The sequence below is a fragment of the Arachis hypogaea genome, chromosome 19 (assembly GCF_003086295.3).
Source record: "Arachis hypogaea cultivar Tifrunner chromosome 19, arahy.Tifrunner.gnm2.J5K5, whole genome shotgun sequence".
NCBI classification, from domain to species: domain Eukaryota; kingdom Viridiplantae; phylum Streptophyta; class Magnoliopsida; order Fabales; family Fabaceae; genus Arachis; species Arachis hypogaea.
In genome coordinates, this window is record NC_092054.1 from 156,254,967 (window position 1) to 156,273,027 (window position 18,061).

Sequence of the window (18,061 nt, forward strand, 5' to 3'; positions counted from 1 at the left end):
TATAATTCCAAAAAGTAACATAAGGTTTCTATGAACGCAGAAACTTGCAAGAGGGATTTCAGCATCTAATCAAGAAACAATATCTACAACAAGAGTAGTGGAAGAACAAACCAAGGCCACTAGGAAACCAAGTGTGGCACCACAGTTTGATGGTTTACGTTGTTTTGAAACATTTGTTTTGAATTAAATTCTCTGAAAGATGTTCAACTTAACTGATTCTATGAGATAAATAAAATAGTAGGAGAATTCATATTTGTTCTTTCAATTAATTTGTCTCAATTTATTTCAAATCATTTCAAGATAGACATAGACACATGGTTAATTTCCATTGTAAACCATCCTTAATTCTTAAACGTAACAAGTAACAACATTGCATGCTACAACAAACTTAATTAACCGGGAAATTTGAAAAAAAAGAATGAAATTTTATAATGTAACTGAGTTTATACAACCATCATACTCTGTAGTCTGGACCAACAATTTTTCACGGTCCAAATCAGGAAAAACTTCAATGACTACCCCTCAACACTAGCCGATGGTAAATTATATTATTTTTCAATCGACATTATTTTTTTTTATAATGATTTTGCCTACAACAATAAAATCTAAGGTTCTAATAGAACTCCTTCAATTGCTTCTTCTATATACTGGATTACACCTATCATCATCTTCTACCTATATTGGCAAATCTTCTTGCAACACCAAATATGGCATACTTTGCCACCAATCCCCTATCAATACTACAAGCAAGAGCAATAGCAACCCCCTATGACTAACATAAAAAATGCACAAATCGTTTTACACACTGCACATATTACAAGCTGTTAGGCATTTGAAACGTCGTATGTTCAAGATCCAAAAATGATCAAAAGATAAATCAAGAACTGCAAGCTATCATATGCATGGCACTTATACATTGGGCTTATGAAGATAGATCAGTGAACCTAAATTGCAAGCATAACAGAAGCAAACTAAGGCCTTCCTCCACCCATATCTTAGAAAACCCTAAAAAATTCTAAAAATTCCTAAAAAATCCTCATCATACATTCAATGTTTTAGCACTTCTCAAGCTTAAAATCACCTCTTCACAATCTTGCTTCGCTTCCAAGTTACCACCCTCTCAAGGTTCAACCCCCTCACTATTATTAAAACTAAGCATCAACATTAAATTCTTAAACCAATTCAAAATAATTTTTCACTTAAATCCAATCTAATTTAATCCAACACACACTGCTCCCTAGGGGCGGGAGAGAATGTGAATAGATTCACTCTAATTGTGAAGACATGAAAATGAAAATATGTCTAATTCATATCTTTTGTGAGCCACGAAAAACCATAAAGCCTGATAGCAGAGGCAGCATATTGAAGAACAAATGTACCGGAATGAGAAGTAACAATCTACAAGTAAACTAAACCAGTAAACCATACGTCTACAAGTCTTTTCCCACAAAAACTCTATCAAGAAGCAAAAAACCATTTAACTAATATTCAGATATATGATTTATGTAATGTGGAGTCTTATATATGTGAATATAGAATACATTATTACAAATTAAAAGAAAAAGATAAAAATCATTATCTTAGTATGTATATAACAAAACTTCCATATCCTACAAAATAAAATACAACAAAAACAATACCAAAAAGTTATTGAAAAAAATTGAAAACAAAGATTCTTTTTAGTTTAGTAAAAAAAAAGGAAAAAGATTCATTATTTTAAGATTTTGGTTTCCTCCAACTCTAAGCTGGCAATAAGACACCTCTGGCCTAACGTCTTTAGCTGAAGTTTAATTAGTTAACTCTTTATGTTTTTCACTCTATCGTATTTGCAAAAAATGGAAACAAATTTTATATTTCGACGGCCAAATATGCAGTACTAGTTACCATCATTCTGCTTTCACAGCACAAAGACAAAGCTTCGTTGAGGTCCTCCATGACAGATTTCAGGATATATCACTTATCAATAATACTGTACAAAGAATTAATAGGGTGCAAGCATGGAATCACTTCTCACTCAATGTTTGCCATCCTCGCTTTCCCTCCAAATGATGAATGGTATCTGCTACATCCTGCTGTTGTAAAATGATTCTTCCCGAAACCATCAGTTTTTTCGCTCAAGATGCAATTGCATCAAATAGGACAGTTAATATCCTCAAAGATTTGAGTGGCAATTCCTTGCTTCATGTTGGAGATCCATTCTACTTCAATAAAAAATTATTATCTTCCAACTTCAAATTGAACGAGTATGATACACGCCAGATTGGATATGGCTTGGGTTTTGGTATGAACAAATTTGGCTTTGATCCGAGACCATACAATAACGTCACTGCCGAAAGTCTGTCCCTATATCCAAAAAGAAATGAAACGGGTAAGGCTGTAGGACAAGTCGTCAACAACAGTCCCTTCACCTTGCTCTCCTTACCCTTCCATTGAGATCCCTGTAGTTGACTACTCAGTTGTGATCCTTCTTACTTTTCTTCAGCAACTTGGACATGTGACTGATATACTCACTGCCCGACTGTTTTCCACCCATCAGCCACTGCAAGGCCTCAGCTGCAGCATCTTTTTCTGCACTTTTCTTATTGCTACAGGGTTGGCCCATTATCTGCATTCCATTGAACTCAACTGTAGCCCGAAACTGATTATTCTTCAATTGTTTAGTCTTGTAGCTGGGTGCAGCATATCCTGCTCTTGTGAGTAAGGTCTGGAGCTGACTTTTAGAATTATCACCCCCAGGGCCACTCTCAGTCCTTGAAATCGATGCTGGATGTGATGTGGCCATCACTGTTGACTTTGCTGGTTTAAAGACCCGACGACCAAATACAAATTTGCCTTCACATGTGTCTATGGAAATCAGCAACCGCACTGCTGATAGGAGTTCATCATACAAGTGTATGCTCATCTTTGGAAAAAGTAGCTGCCCAGTACAAGAGAAAAAATCAAATTAAATGTAAACATTAAGCACCAAAAATGCTACTTCCATCTACAACAAGAAATTGTTAGTTATCACAGAAAAGCTCTTAGCAGCATGAAATTAATGTACTTACTTTTCTTTGAATTAAGTCATCAAGTTCTCTCTTTACACACTGGTACAGATCAGCAACAGGAGGTTCCATGAAGAACTCCAGATATCCTCCCAACATTTTTAAGTGGCCATCCTGAAAGAAAAGGATGGAATTCCATTAAAATATCAGACGACTAGAGCATAGATGGGAACTGAAGCTGTACATCCTTTGGAATATTGAATAAAAATGAGAACCAATAACAAATCATGAAATCACATGGCACTCACAGCATCCCCTTTCAATAAGTTCCCACCAAACAGAAGCACCACTGCATCAGGCACAGCTGTGGAGTCGCGGAGGAAAACAGAGTTCACTTTTATCTTCTCATTAAAAAGTAACCATGGATATGGAATTCTAGTTTCCCGAGCATTGACGGAGTTCTAGAAAATGAAATATGAACATACAATTGAAAAGGGAAAGCAAAATCTTAGAAGAGTCAACATAAAAGATCCATCCAAAAGTGTGCAGAGAATTTACAACCACCAGCAAATTATGACTTGAATGAACTAACCGAATATAGGAGCACTTGACCATCCTCCATTGTTTTCAAAGAGAATGACTTTTCATTGTGCTGCACATGAAATTACACTTCATTTATTTTATGTAGTCCCAAAACAAGAATAAGAATATACCACCACACAATGTCCCCCAAACACTTTCAGAATAGTAATACTTTTAAGTTAAATATATTATTACCCCCTCCCCCCCCCCCCCCCAAAAAAAAAAAACCAAGGGGAAAAAAGGCGCGCACACACACAAAAGAGGTGGTGAAAATAACCCTTATTAATTATATTTTGTTATTACACTCAATGAAACACTAATTACTTAATTTAAAATATTTTAACTGGGTATCTTCATATATACAATTATGTATGAAAATGTATAATCAAAATAAGCCCCACCCAGCCATTAGATAAATCAGTGTCTTTCAAGAAAGTAACTTCAGAGAGAGCATAATCGTGATTTATTTTTGTGTGCATGGTTGTCAACAAGCATCAACTTTTGTGATAAGAGAGAGAAATGGAAAAGAACATCAGTAAATTGTCCCAACTTCCTCCACCATGAGTTAGAAGGGAAACGACTTCTTCGGTATATATGGTAAAAGAAGACATACCACAACAGCGCAAATTCCAGGATATAGACCATAGCAAATAACTGCCCGGATGAGATTCACATCACAGCTCCACAAGTTGCAGTTGGCTGTATTGCTATCAACTAATCCAATATCCTTGAGCAGGCATCTGAACTCTCTCCTAAGAGCATCAATAGCTTTCATTGATTGTGCTGAAAGAAAATTTTTCCAGCAATATTCACATCCTCCAATGTCTAATTCTGCATCTTTCCAACCCTCGTAAGCCTTTATAAGTGCAAGGTGGTCACTATATGCTCCAGCAAACTGAGATTTTGCTGCCTCTGCAAGCTACAGTGAAGAATGTAAAATATGTTCATGCCAAGAGAGAATATCAGTAAAGAAGAATTCTTGGTAAAGTTTCAATTGGCCTCTAATAAAAATGGATAAAAAGGACTAGCATTTACACATCAGTCAGTCCAAACACAGGAATAAACTTACATCTTTTTTGTCCAGTGGTGTTAGGAAAGGATCTCTCACACTAAGGCCAGCAGCCACAGTTAATATTGGATCCAGGCAATTGAAGATAGCCCCTAATATAAGCATCTTGCCAAGTTTGGGTTCCATAGGAAGCATTGTCAGATAGGACCCTGTCAATTCAAAGAGCAAGTGTAAGTGATTGTCATATTGAGAGAGAGAGAGAGAGAAGGAGGCTAGAAAGGGATTTTCCTGATGGAAAAACCTACCTAGAGTAGTCAAATTCTCATTCTCATCCAAAGCCCCAATTATTTTCAAATACTCAATAGCATTTTGTACCTGTGAATAAAATTAATTAACCAAGATGCTGAGATATAAATTTGTATTCAAATAATCAACACAATTAAATAAATTTGTCTATTTTAAAGTTGTGCATGAAATGATGGTGTTCTAAACCATACAAGTATCGAATTTATCATTACCGCAAGGATCTCCGGAGACTGCAAAGCCCTAGACAAGAACTCAGGTATGCTTCCAAGTCTTAGACTTTTTATTTGCAGACACAGAGATTGCAAGGGTGTCCTCAAAATTTCTGGCAATTGATACTCAGCAAATGCATCATATACACATCTAGGATAGATATGGTAACACACTCCAGGTTGAACACGACCAGCTCTTCCTCGTCTCTAGAAAAATAAGAATCAGTTAATAATAATAAAAACAACAACAAAAACAAAACAAACCATCCAAATATATAATGATGCCAGAAGCTAAAAAAAGGGTCTAAATATTCAAATGATTGGTGACAGGTACAAAATTAACTGAAAGTCTAGCCTCACCTGTTGGGCAGAAACCTTAGAGATCCATGTTGGAAGCAAACAGGGCGTGTTATTCAGTGCATCATATGATGTTTCTTTTGCTTTTCCGCAGTCAAGCACAAAAACAACGTCATTTATTGTGATACTCGTTTCAGCGATATTTGTTGCAAGCACTATTTTTCTTACTCCATCTTTGGGTTCTTCAAATATTAACCTCTGCATATCCAATGCAGAAAAAATATAATCCATCTAAATATTGTGAAATGCAATGCATATATTTAATTTATTCAACAACAGATTATGCATGTAATACATTGTGAATAGTAATTTCATACAAGGTATCAATAAGGGATTGTTGTGATGCAAACATCATTGACCTTTTTATTTCAAACTAAAAATTCCTTTATTATTACAGTATATCTATAGCAGATCTGATGATCCAGAGTAATTACAACATCAACTTAAACGAAAATCCATCAACAGACAAAAGCATTACCTGTTCTGAACTGCCCATTGAGCCATGACAGGTAAGCAACAAAACTCGATTTGGATCTCCTAAGACAGGATGAGCCAAAAACTTCTCTTTCAAAGTGCTTATATCATCCCATCCAGTCATAAAAACTAAAACAGCACCAGGCCTTTCATTCTCACATATCATGCATAGGATATATTCTATGAGACTAAATCCAATACAATCAGGATTCCAACACGACAAAGACTCCTGTGTCTGTGGGCTGTAATCTTTGAAATCAGCAGCTCTAATAGCATCCTGGTCATGTTTTTCAAAATGAACCGAAACTAAGAAAGTACTATACAATCAACAATCAACTGAAGTTCAAATTTCAAGATTACCTCGACAACATAAGCAATTTGGCTTTTCCTCTTTCTTGGGACCTGTTTGTTCATTTTCCACATCCTTTCTTGACCATAATCATCAATTTGATTAGAAGTTGTCAATCTGTAGCCCGTCATTTCAAGAATGTCCTCCAAAAAATGAGTTCTAACGGGATATGTGAAGCCCTATTAGTAAGCACATCCACCAAACCAATAAGAAATAGGAAAACTTCTAAACTTTGGCACCAAAATATTATCCTATTCCTTTCATTCAGCAAACTAGGAATATAATTTAGAATGAACATGCATTTTAATTATTGAAAAATAGAGTGGTAGCAGTTTAGTCCTCGAAAATCCAAATATAATATCATAACAGCCATAAAATGATTTTGACATCAAATAGAACCCCAAAGTATGTCACATCCATATTTTAGGGACTAAAGTAATGTCACGCTTTAATTTCTGCAGACCTATTTGATGTCAAACAACTAATAAGGACTATTGTGATACATTAATTTTCAGGGACACATTTGATGTCAAAAATTTAGTGACTAAAATTCATGACACAAAATTTCAAGGATCAAAATGAATGTTTACTCTACAGTTAATAATGTTTAAACCCAAATAAATAGAATAGAAACTTCTTAATGCTAAAACTCTTAAGCAATTGTATTCCAATAATGAAGATATCATGCTTAGTTTGCTCCCATACACTCCATACTTCCAAACAGTCTCATTCTTATATTTCCTACATAGACCATCAAGACCCATTAACCCTATAGAAAACCCAAAGGCACAACTATCCCCCATGACAGCCCAAATTGGGAATATATTCAGTTCTTGTGACAAACCGGAATATTCATAACTGGTGCCCCATTAAAGTAAGAAGAGAAGAGCTCTGAATCTAGGGTAGCACTCATCAAAATCAGTTTCATTTCAGGTCGGTGAGGAAGGAGATCTTTAAGGACGATAAGCAGAAAATCTGTCATGAAAAACAAGAATATGAATATGCAAATATCTTTTGAAACCTAAACAGTAAAGTCAAGTTCAAATTCTACCTTCATTCATCCCACGCTCATGAATTTCATCCACGATAACATGAGTTACACCTGTTAAGTTTCTATCAGCTAGCAATCTTCTTAATAAGATGCCCGTGGTGCAAAAGAGAAGATGGGTATCTCTCCCCTTCATACCCTCCAATCGAACTTTATATCCAACCTTTCACAAAGAGAGAAAAAGAGAAAGAAAAAGAACAAGAACAAGCAACAGACATGAGAAAAAACTAAAATTCCCAAGGAAACAGAGACGAGTCATAGGCAGGAAGATAATAATGGTTTTTGGACAAGGAACTCACAGATTCACCCAATTTCTCCCCTCTCTCGTAGGCAACCCTTTCAGAAACAGACATAGCTGATATGCGTCTTGGTTGTGTGCATATGATATTACAAGCAGCTCCTCGAACTGATTCTATCTCAGATTCTAAAATAAACTGTGGAATTTGAGTTGTCTTGCCACAACCTGTTTCGCCTGAGATGACAACTACCTGCACAATATGACATTTAATAATTAAAAATTTTAATATCCAAGAGCATATGCCATGGTGCATGTTTTTTGCTGATGATACCGTCCTTATGGGAGAGTTAAGGGAAGACCTAAATAAGAAGTTGGATTTATGGAGGAAGCTCTAAAAGTATATGGTCTGCGCATAAGCCGTAGCAAGACGGAATATATGGAATGTAAGTTCGGCCGTCGAAGGAAAAACCCTAATACAAAGGTGAAGATTGGAGAAAACATCCTATAAAAAGTTAAAAGTTTTAAATATTTTGGGTACATCATACAGGATAATGGAAAGATTGAACAGGATGTAAATCATAAGATCCAAACAGGTTAGTCAAAATGACGGAGTGCGTCTGGTTTTATATGTGACAAAAAAATGTCTTTAAAACTTAAATGTAAATTCTATCGCACTGCTATCAGACCGACTATGTTTTATGGTACAGAGTGTTAGGCGGCCAAAAGAGAGCACGAACATAAGTTAAGTGTAGCAAAGATGAAGATGTTGAGATGGATGAGTGGTCATACGCGATTGGATAGATTAAAGAACGAAGATATAAGAGAGAGAGTTGGAGTAGCACCTATTGTAGAAAAGATGGTAGAATCGCGTCTCAGGTGGTTTGGATATGTGAGAAGAAGACCAACAGAACACTCAATCAGGAGGGTAGATGAGATAGAAAATGGACAAAGGTGAAAGGCAGAGGAAGACCATCCATGAGGTGGTCAAACGAGATCTACATATAAACGGCCTCTCTATAGACATGATACATAATAGAGCTCAATGGCGTCGTTTGATCCATGTAGCTAACCCTACCTAGTGGGACAAGACTTCGTTGTTGTTGTTGTTATTGTTGTTTGTAATAATAATAATAATAAAAGAAAAAAAAAGATTGAAATTAAGACTATGAATTACTGTTAAGTCACATTACCAAAATGTACTAAGAAATTGACTAATATTTTTCATTTAAAAAATGACACGATAATTTTACCGAAATAGTTTGTGAGGATACACAATAAAGCCTCGACAAAAGGAATAGCATACAGCTTGTAATTAGTCAGTGACTAAAAATAACAAAATATCATTACTCAACAAACCTGATTTCTTGATAAGAGAGACAATATTGCTTTTTTCTCTTTATAAGCAGGGAGACTCCTGCGAAATTCTAGCATTCTTCTTCCTTCTGGAGATTCCTGAAATGGTAAGGGATGATGTAAAGGACCCCCAAGCCATTTTGTTTCATTCCACTGGTTTCAAAACCTCATTACATATCCTTGAAAAACATCAAATAGAGTATTACACCCCATCGATATGCAGCATAAATCCAAAAACCTATATCTATAAGCACTTGTAGAGTACAAATGCTAACCAAATTGACAGCCACAAAGCAATTAAAAATACCAAAAAAAAAAAATTTAATGTAAAACCACATAACTTAGGCACGAGTAACAATAATTATTTTATAAACTAGTTAATTGATGGAACCATCATCCTAACTTCCTAAGCCTTAACTGTGACTTGTCATCTTTATGAAAACTGAATAAATGGTTTCACAAATCACAACTGCACAATCCCTTTCAAGCCCTAGCAGTGGAAACTCAATAGGTACCATTCCATAAGCAGATTAGATGGAAGTAGTAATAAATTCAAAAATGCACTCAAGCCCAACCACAGAACAGTAATACATATGCCATTATTCTATATTTTAGGGGATGTAACCTGCCATGCTTGCTGCTGATCATGCATTTGCAAGCTCCTCCGCCTAAGTATTTTCTCCCCAACAGCCTTACTAGATGCAAGTGGCTCAGGGTGCTCAAAAAGCCCTTCATCTGTACCAATACTACTGTTACTGCTTGATCTTGTAAATGATACATCTGAAAAGCTTTCCTTCATCTTGGACTTTCGGGTAAGGTGTTCCTCAAAGTATGCATCAACTCGCCTTAACAAGGTTATAGGCATGCTCACCTGTCAAGTCTTGAAAGCTTTACTAAGGCTGATTTCATATATGAATTTTCCACGAGAGTTTCATCAAGATATATGCTCTAAGTTCCTTAGGCTTCAATCCAGTAAAGAAAATAAAAGAAATACAACATTGGAAAGAAGAAAAGCAAGAACATTTGGGATAACTTCAGTTTCTGTTTAATGTCTGCAATCAGAGCAAGGGGAAAAGTGGAGAAACCAACTATATCAGTGTAATATACCTCCCTCTGCGGCCGCCTATCGTCCAAGTCATATCTATAGTTTGGAAGTGGAACCTTACTGAAGACAACAACCTTTGCATACATGTGGCTGCCATAAATACAAGTAATTGAGATTTCCAACAACAAAGACCAAGACATATTGATATAACACATGCATTAATAGTCAGGTCTGAAAATAAATTTAAACAAAAAAGCTATAAAATAAAAATGCAGAATACCTATACAGCCCCATTCTGCTTGCCAAAAGCGCAATTTGATCAAAATCACGCCTATCCTTTTTCTCCCTGGACAACAACTCTTGCTTACTCTTGTCGTTTAAGAGCAATGTTAGCTTCCTCATCCACTCATCAACGTTATCATTTGGTGAAGCACTCTGGCAAGCAAATTTTGAAGCAGCAACCGCAAAATGAGATATTATTCATCAAACTCAAATTCCATTATAGCAAGAAATCCTCCACATTTGATTAACCAATAATTCAAGATATTCCATACAGAGAACCTTTACGCTAACAAAAACAAACAAACGAAAAACTGCTATATAAATAAGCTCACCCGAAATGAGGGAGCCTCGAATTCACGATCGGAGCCTTCCTCGGAAACCACGTCGTCGTAAGCTGAAACAAAGCGCGAATTCCCCTTGACAGGAATTTGCTCCGGCAACGTCGTTTGCGAGCGATGCACAGTGGTAGGAGCAGCTGAAGCAACGGGTCTAGGGTTTAGAGCTGCGCCATGGTGATCCCGGAGCTTGGCTACAGAGGGAGCGGAGGAGTTGTAATTGGCGGAAGTGATGACGGAGCGGAGGCGGTGGTGCGGGGGAACGTAAATGGCGCCATAAGAGGACAGCGTAGGGCGGTCCTTCATGGCGTGAATCGAAGGTTTTAGGGCTTTGGCGGTCAACAAAGAAGGGTGTGAAGAAGAGAGAATAATGAAGGGCATACAAACTGAGTTAGGTCACTATATACGGCGTCGTTTTGCAAGTTTCGCGGTTCTTTTTTCAGCACTACTTTCAATGGCTCTTTCTTGTTGCTGCTGTTGCTTCTTCTTCTTCTTCAGCTTCAGCTGTTTTTGGATTGGGTTTGCAGTTTGCGGGAACCAACGAACAAGTGAGTCACAGTGACAACGAGACGAGATGAAGCGATGCCTCTCTCCACCGCAACGCGCCACGTCACACTCCCATACCCGCCGAATCAATTCCACACCATATTCGTTCATACATTTTCACTTTCACTTTGAATTTTTAATCATTTCAACTGTTATAATTTCATATTCCATTTATAAATTAACTTGTGAAGTAAAATAGTTTTACTAATATAACAAATTCACTATATTTTTTTTTTTTTTTGGCATATTTGAAATAACATAAATCACGTCATTATTGTATGATGAAGTTCAAATCAGCATTTCATGATTATTAAATATTACATGGCCAAAGAGGCTGTACGACCTATGTGATTATTACATATTTTTTCGAGGAATGCTAGGGGCCAGCAACTTTGTGATTTGTAGCCATCAAATAGCTATTAATGATAGTTTTAATGGTGTGAGATAGATGTGAAATTTCATCCAATGGCTCACTTTTCTTTGCTGGTTACATGCTGGCCATAATTTCACAAAGTTGCTGGCCCCTAGACTTTTTCTATTTTTTTATATAGTAGTGTATCAAAATATTTTTTTTAATTCGCAAAATTAACTTATTTTATATATTTAAAGAAAAAACTAAAACGTTTACGAGTAGAGCTTTTTGTTTTGGGCCCTGTCCCCTTCAATAGCAGGGCTTTTCTCTGGTCAACTGCAGGCCTCCAAAAGACCAAAATACTCTTGAGAATAATGGGCCTTAACTTCGAATCCAACATAACATTTCGGTTTATTCAGATTGGGCTTATTCTCTAATCCAAAGAAACATTGGACTTATTCAGATTTCCCTATATTTCAAGTCCCCTTCCTCTATTTCTTCATTTTATTTTTTTCTCCAAGTTTTTAATTTAATCTCATTAAGCCCATTGAAACTTTTTTTTAACAAAAAAAAAAAAACAACTTTCTCAACCACTAGAATTTAAACTCAAACCAATGGCTCAGTCGATGGTTCAACTCACCCTTCTACTTAAAACAAATTAAGTGTTTAAATCTTATTTTATATATACAATAACTTATTGATTAGTCGTGAATTACTGAATTAATTTATAATCCAACCTCACTTTGATTTAATCCTTTTCATGTTCACATAAATTTCTTATCCACTACTTCCTCGGATGCTGATGAACCCTTAGCTTGTTTGAAATATCCTATAATATTAATAAAACAAACTTTTTTTAAAAAAATTGTCCGTTCAAAATGATCCAATGTTTGAGAAGAAATAATAATTAAACAGTTGCCACCGCCATCAACGGCAGCATCCAAGGTTACAGAGACTGTTTAAATAAAATAAAAAATTGCATGTATATATATATATATTTGTTGTGATAAATAAAAGCAGGGACTGAGATGAAAGTGAATATAGAAGACAAATGGGCATTGTAGGAAACTTGTTGCATGTGACTGTGACAATAATATTGGCGGTGAAATGGCTAAGGTTCATTGACCCTTGTATATTCTATACCAATTGGATTTCTTTCCCAATGCCGTTTCCTTTATATTCAAATTACATCATATGCTAATATATATAATAATATCTTCTGAACTAATCTGTGTGTTTTTCTTCCTCTCAAAGAAACAAATCCAAAATATATATTAAAGAGATCAGAACATATTTCTGCCACCACTTTGGAAGTGAACAAATTAAACAACCTTTCTATATATGTCTTTAAATGTGATTAGAGATTAGAGATGTCCGGATCAATGTTTAAAATATTTTACTTTGTACTTAATTTTGCACTTTGCATGCATATCAATTAATTTTAAAATAATAGATAATAATAAGTAGAGCAAAATTGAGATCAATTCTGCTAAAGAATCAATTAGAAGTGTAGTTAGCCAATTGTAGCTAATTAGTTAGAATAAACAAAAAATTAATTATTCTGTCGTTCTCTATAGTTTTACTGAATTTTTAATTCGGTCCTTATATATATATTTTTTCGATTTAGTCTCTATATTATATCAGATTTTGTAGTTAAGTCCCTACCGTGACAAAAACGATAGAATTAACAGAATATTTCGTTAAATCTGATATGGTATAGAGACCTAATTAAAAAGACAATAACGTTTTTGTCACAATAGATACTTACTTACAAAATCTGATATGGTATAGAGACCTAAGTGAAAAGACAAAAAGTATAAGGATCTAATTGAAAATTCGATAAAATTATAAGAACTGACAGAATAATTAAACCTAAAAAAATCCTTTCCACTATTCTAATTTTTCGAATTTCAAAATTAGAAAATAAGAGAAATTGATTGAGTTGACTTATGACTTGTAACAAGAGAAATTAGAAAATAAGAGATAGATGAGAATGAGAGACATTGATTTACCTGTGGGGGTATGCTTATAAATAATTTACGCACAAAAAAAAACACAATGGAATCTGAGCAATTTGGGTTATGAGACAGGCTGGGCAGGGGTCCCCATTAAAGTGTCGCTAATTCAAAAGGGAAAAAAATTGATGAGAGAACATTTGAACCTCATTAATTAAAAACGTTTAAAGTAGAGAAATCTAAAGCATTGCTTGCTGGGTTCCAAGAGAAAGACATTTAAAGTCAGAAGTGACTGTTTTGTTGTTGTGTTGTTGTCTGAATTAAGCTCTATGCATATATGTATATAGCAAACGTTATTGATTGTTTTGTGGCCTTAATTTGCAAACTGTTACGAAAATGACTCCAATGTTAGTGCTTGTGTTGGGCCACCTGCACATTGTGGCCAGGGAAATCCTTAGCCATAACTCATCACTAATAATATACTATATGATATGACATGTAATTAGGAACATGTATATATCTTGAATTCGACATAAGAAAATGCCAGCCAGGTTAAGAGCTACTTAAGTGAATACTTGTCTTGCACTTGTCCAATTTTTTTTTTTCCATGTCCTCATTCAGTGGTGGGAATCAGATTGTTGCATTGTTTGAATTTTGAACTCCTTTTAATCGGATCTTAGCTTTGTTGAACACATTGGTAGCGTTTGTTTTGAAGTACTGAGACAGAGATCGAGAGACTGAGACTTAGTATCGTGTTTGTTAGTTCGTACTAAAATTTCTGTCTCTGTCTCTAAAATTTCAGTATTTTAGTACCTCCAAAAAGTAGGGACACAGGGGACTGAAATTTTTAGAAATGGAGACTGAAAGTTTAATAACATTTTATACCTAGCATACTTTTATTTCAATTAATTAATTTCAATTTTACCATTTGTGCAAATTAAATTAGAGTTTCATTCTTGTTTCAATTCCTGTCTCTCATTTTGCACCAAACAGAATACTGAAATTTATTTCAATCCCTGTTTCTTAGTCTCTGTCTCTCAGTCTCAGTCTTTTCGTCTCCGTCTCTCCACCAAACGCTACCATTAAGTTGAGTGAGAGTTGTTAGATAAAAATTTAGTTGAATTATTCATATCATTTAATGGCTCTTAGATATCAACTTCAAATGAAGTTGACTACATTTGAGTTTTTGCCTGTAATAATGTAGTAAAATTTTAAAGAGTGAAAACTTAATTTGATTTTTATTCATTCATACGAAGGACAATATAACTTTTTTTTTAAGACAATACAATCTCTGATGTTATTATTTTGAGATAATGTAATTTTTATATTAAAAATATCCGTTAAATTTTAATTAAAATTAATTTAGTAACAATTTTATTTATAATAATTTGTGAGGATTTTAACGAATGTCCTTATTTTTATGTGTATAGAATTGTTTATTTTAAATAGAGTGTAGTTATTAAAGAGTAATTTAAGAACATTGGTAAAGAGAGAGAAAAAAATAAAAATTCTTCTAATAAATTCAACAAAGATAGAAATTAAAACTTAGTAAATTTATGTTTAATTTATATTTGTTGTTGTTATACTTTATACTTCTGGAATTTCATATTTTTTACAAGTGGCCTATTTTGTTAACAGGACTACCGTTTTTTTATAAAAAAAATATTTAATTTCTACATGCATGAAAAAATTAAATTGTCAATGAAAATAACTGATGATCCGAACAAGTAAAAAATGAATATTATACCAAATTTCTTTTTCTGATTTTTAAGGAACAAACAAGTGTAGAAAAAGCTTTAGCTTCCCACACCAACTTTATGAAAATTTAAAAAATAATGAAATATAATTTAAAAAAAGAGAGAGAGAAAGAAAATAGTGTTTAGATAAGATTCAATCCTGTATGAGAACATGAAACACTATTATTTTGAAACATGATAATAAACACTTTAAAAAGATTTTTTGTTGATAACTTGGTGAGGTAGGACAAGATGATACTTGAATAATACAACTCATAAAAAAAATGTAAATGTGTAATATCTTCCATGCATCAATACAAGTGGTAGGAGATTATATCATCCAAGTTTGTTAAGGTTGACATGGCCAAATTCAGAGAGATATTAGAATTGTGGAAACTCAGGTACAGTCGACTTCACGTGAAGTTGATATCTGAGAGCCGTTAAATAATTTAACTAATTTGACTAAATTTTCATCTAACGGCTCTCAATATCAACTTCACGTGAAGTCGACTTCACCTGAGTTTTTACCAATTAATATATATATATATATATATTAGAATATATATCAGTATTTAGATGCATAATCAAAACATATTTTGGTCCAATGTGAAGCCCTTTTGTCGATATCGTCACTTTATTATTATTATTATTATTATTATTATTATTATTATTATTATTATTATTATTATTCCCACAGCTGGATTATTCTACCTTGTTTAATTATTTTCTATATATCCAGAGATATAGAGGAGCCGTATATTTTAGCGTCTCAGACATATATATAGCCTTCCAAAAATTTAATAACAAGAGATATCACACTTATATATATATAGAATACATATTATATATAAATATACATTAAAAATATGTAAAATAATACATATATATATATATATATATATATATATAATGATTAATTTAATAATTAATTTTTAAAATATACACAATATATATATATATATATATATATATATATATATATATGAGCTAATTAATCTCGATGATTTGATATTTAATATTAAACTGTACAAGTCAAATTTCATGCGCATCAACTAATAATGTGAGCAACACCTACTTTATATCCTTAAAATGAATGTTATGTGATTGAGATTGTTCCATTAGATTAAATAATTAATATTCTAAACTTTTAGTTGTTCTTTAATTATTGTAGAAAGCATATGAGTGGCAAACCAACCCCACGATCCGGTTAAAGTAAACATGCTTTCTTCCTTAATTTGATCCTTTGGAAACAGAGGCTATAAGGCCTATCGTTTCATTCTTTTCACCCACAAACAATAATAAGGGGAAGAAAATAAAGTAATAAAAAGTATCTTTTTAAGTTTCACATTATTATTATCAAAAACAGGAACATTATTATTATCTTCTTGTTTCATTTGAAGATTTTGTTTCTTCATAAATAATTGTATGCTTGTTTTTAATCTTTTGTGACATATATATATTGACCAACGCAACTAAATTTCTTTTAAGGAAATGAAAGTAATTTGGTGAATAAATATACAATAAATTTGAACTAATTAAGCTTTGATTGGGAAATTGGAAGTTAGAAATTCTTTTGTAAAATATCATATTTTAATACATGATAAGCAATCACTTACTAAATTATAGAGAAACTCATGCATTAAAAGTGATTTAATACTTTTTTTTACGATATTTTTTAATATATTAAATTAAAAATTAATCCGTCGTGAATCAAAATTATATTTAAAAAGTTATTACTTATAATTAATTACTACATACATAAAAGTATAATTTACAAATTTTTAAATTCCAACACTTATTTTAAAAAATTAATTAATTATCCGATTAATCCAAATTCGTTTAATACTAAAAACTAAATCTTATTGTTATGTATATATGTCTAGTTTAGGAATAATTATTTTAAGGCCTAATCTAGGAGGTGGGAAATAGGGGTGTACATGGTTCGGCATGATCCGAAGATTCGGCCCGGTTCCGAATACTTTAGGAACTAATTTAGTGTGATTTCATCAGGTCTAGTGCCAGGTAAGTGCCTAAAAAATAGACTCGGTCATTATTTTGGGTCGGGTCCGGGTCATAACTCGGGTCACCCGAAGTCGGTCCGGTGGCCCGGTCATCATACACAATTAATATTTTGTGTTATTAGTGATGGATGATGGTTATTCTTATGTGGAATTTAAATATTGTAAACCTTAATATTTTGTATTATTAGTCATTATAAGATTATAAGTTAATATTTTATGTTTAAAATGCATAAGACTTTAGACTAATGCATAATATTGTGTTATTTGTATTGATTTAAATATTTGGTGTTATTAGACAATATTAGTATTGATTATGGTTATGCTTTAATTTTAGAGAATGATTGGTTTTTGTTATTTTTTTAAGTGAATTTTACTATGTGAATTGTGAAATAATGGTTGGAGATTAGGTGATTTTTACATGTTAAAGACCTGGTTTTCACCCAGTTTTTACCTGGTTCGAAGATGCGTAGATTTCATCGGATTTAGAATCGAATTAGGGTCTAAAAATTAGGTTCGATCTATATTTCGAGTCGAATCTGGATTAAGCCAAATCCAATATGACTCGGCCCATATACACCCGCTAGTGGGAACTGCAGCATGCATGTATCCCTTTCATATGCCGGCCTTCTCGTCACTTCTACATCATTTTCAAACTCATTGGTAATTATTATTTGTTAATTGATTATTAAACTATTCAAATAACTTTATCATTATTACTTCATCCCTCCATAATATAGTGTGGCTAGAGTCTATAAGTCTTTCTATGGTCAATTGATAGCTGATAATGCCATATTATTATTGCACATGACATGACACCTCTCATTACACATAGCATGAAAAAAATTTTAAAGGTTAATTATGTCATTATTAGATAAGCTTA

At 33.5% G+C, this 18,061-nt stretch overlaps 1 protein-coding gene across 2 annotated transcripts; it reads right to left on the reverse strand.

The window, feature by feature from the left end:
- Positions 1 to 1,825: 1,825 nt before the first annotated feature.
- LOC112775314 (DExH-box ATP-dependent RNA helicase DExH5, mitochondrial) lies at positions 1,826 to 11,400 on the reverse strand. 2 transcript variants are annotated; one of them, XM_025818885.3, is made up of 20 exons: positions 10,569 to 11,400; positions 10,235 to 10,389; positions 10,017 to 10,104; positions 9,535 to 9,780; positions 8,913 to 9,008; positions 7,618 to 7,806; positions 7,322 to 7,481; positions 7,115 to 7,245; positions 6,282 to 6,449; positions 5,926 to 6,198; positions 5,451 to 5,645; positions 5,094 to 5,297; positions 4,881 to 4,950; positions 4,636 to 4,784; positions 4,180 to 4,485; positions 3,577 to 3,636; positions 3,293 to 3,445; positions 3,048 to 3,158; positions 2,423 to 2,917; positions 1,826 to 2,343 (listed from the first exon to the last, which is right to left on the reverse strand). In XM_025818885.3, the coding sequence occupies exons 1-19, from the start codon at positions 10,950 to 10,952 to the stop codon at positions 2,453 to 2,455; spliced, it is 3,603 nt and encodes a 1,200-aa protein (XP_025674670.1). In that variant the 5' UTR covers positions 10,953 to 11,400; the 3' UTR covers positions 1,826 to 2,343; positions 2,423 to 2,452. The 2 variants fall into 2 exon arrangements, with proteins under 2 accessions (XP_025674670.1, XP_025674669.1); XM_025818884.3 differs by having other exon boundaries at positions 1,826 to 2,917.
- Positions 11,401 to 18,061: the final 6,661 nt, after the last annotated feature.

Bases quoted from the DNA above. Each gene is read 5' to 3' on its own strand.
- LOC112775314 (XM_025818885.3), bottom strand. From the start codon at position 10,952: ATGCCCTTCATTATTCTCTCTTCTTCACACCCTTCTTTGTTGACCGCC. The intron at 10,105-10,234 runs GTATTCTGCATT...TATTTATGGCAG, and splicing joins AGCAGAATGGGGCTGTATAG to CCACATGTATGCAAAGGTTG. The intron at 3,637-4,179 runs GTATGTCTTCTT...TTTCATGTGCAG, and splicing joins CTGGAATTTGCGCTGTTGTG to CACAATGAAAAGTCATTCTC.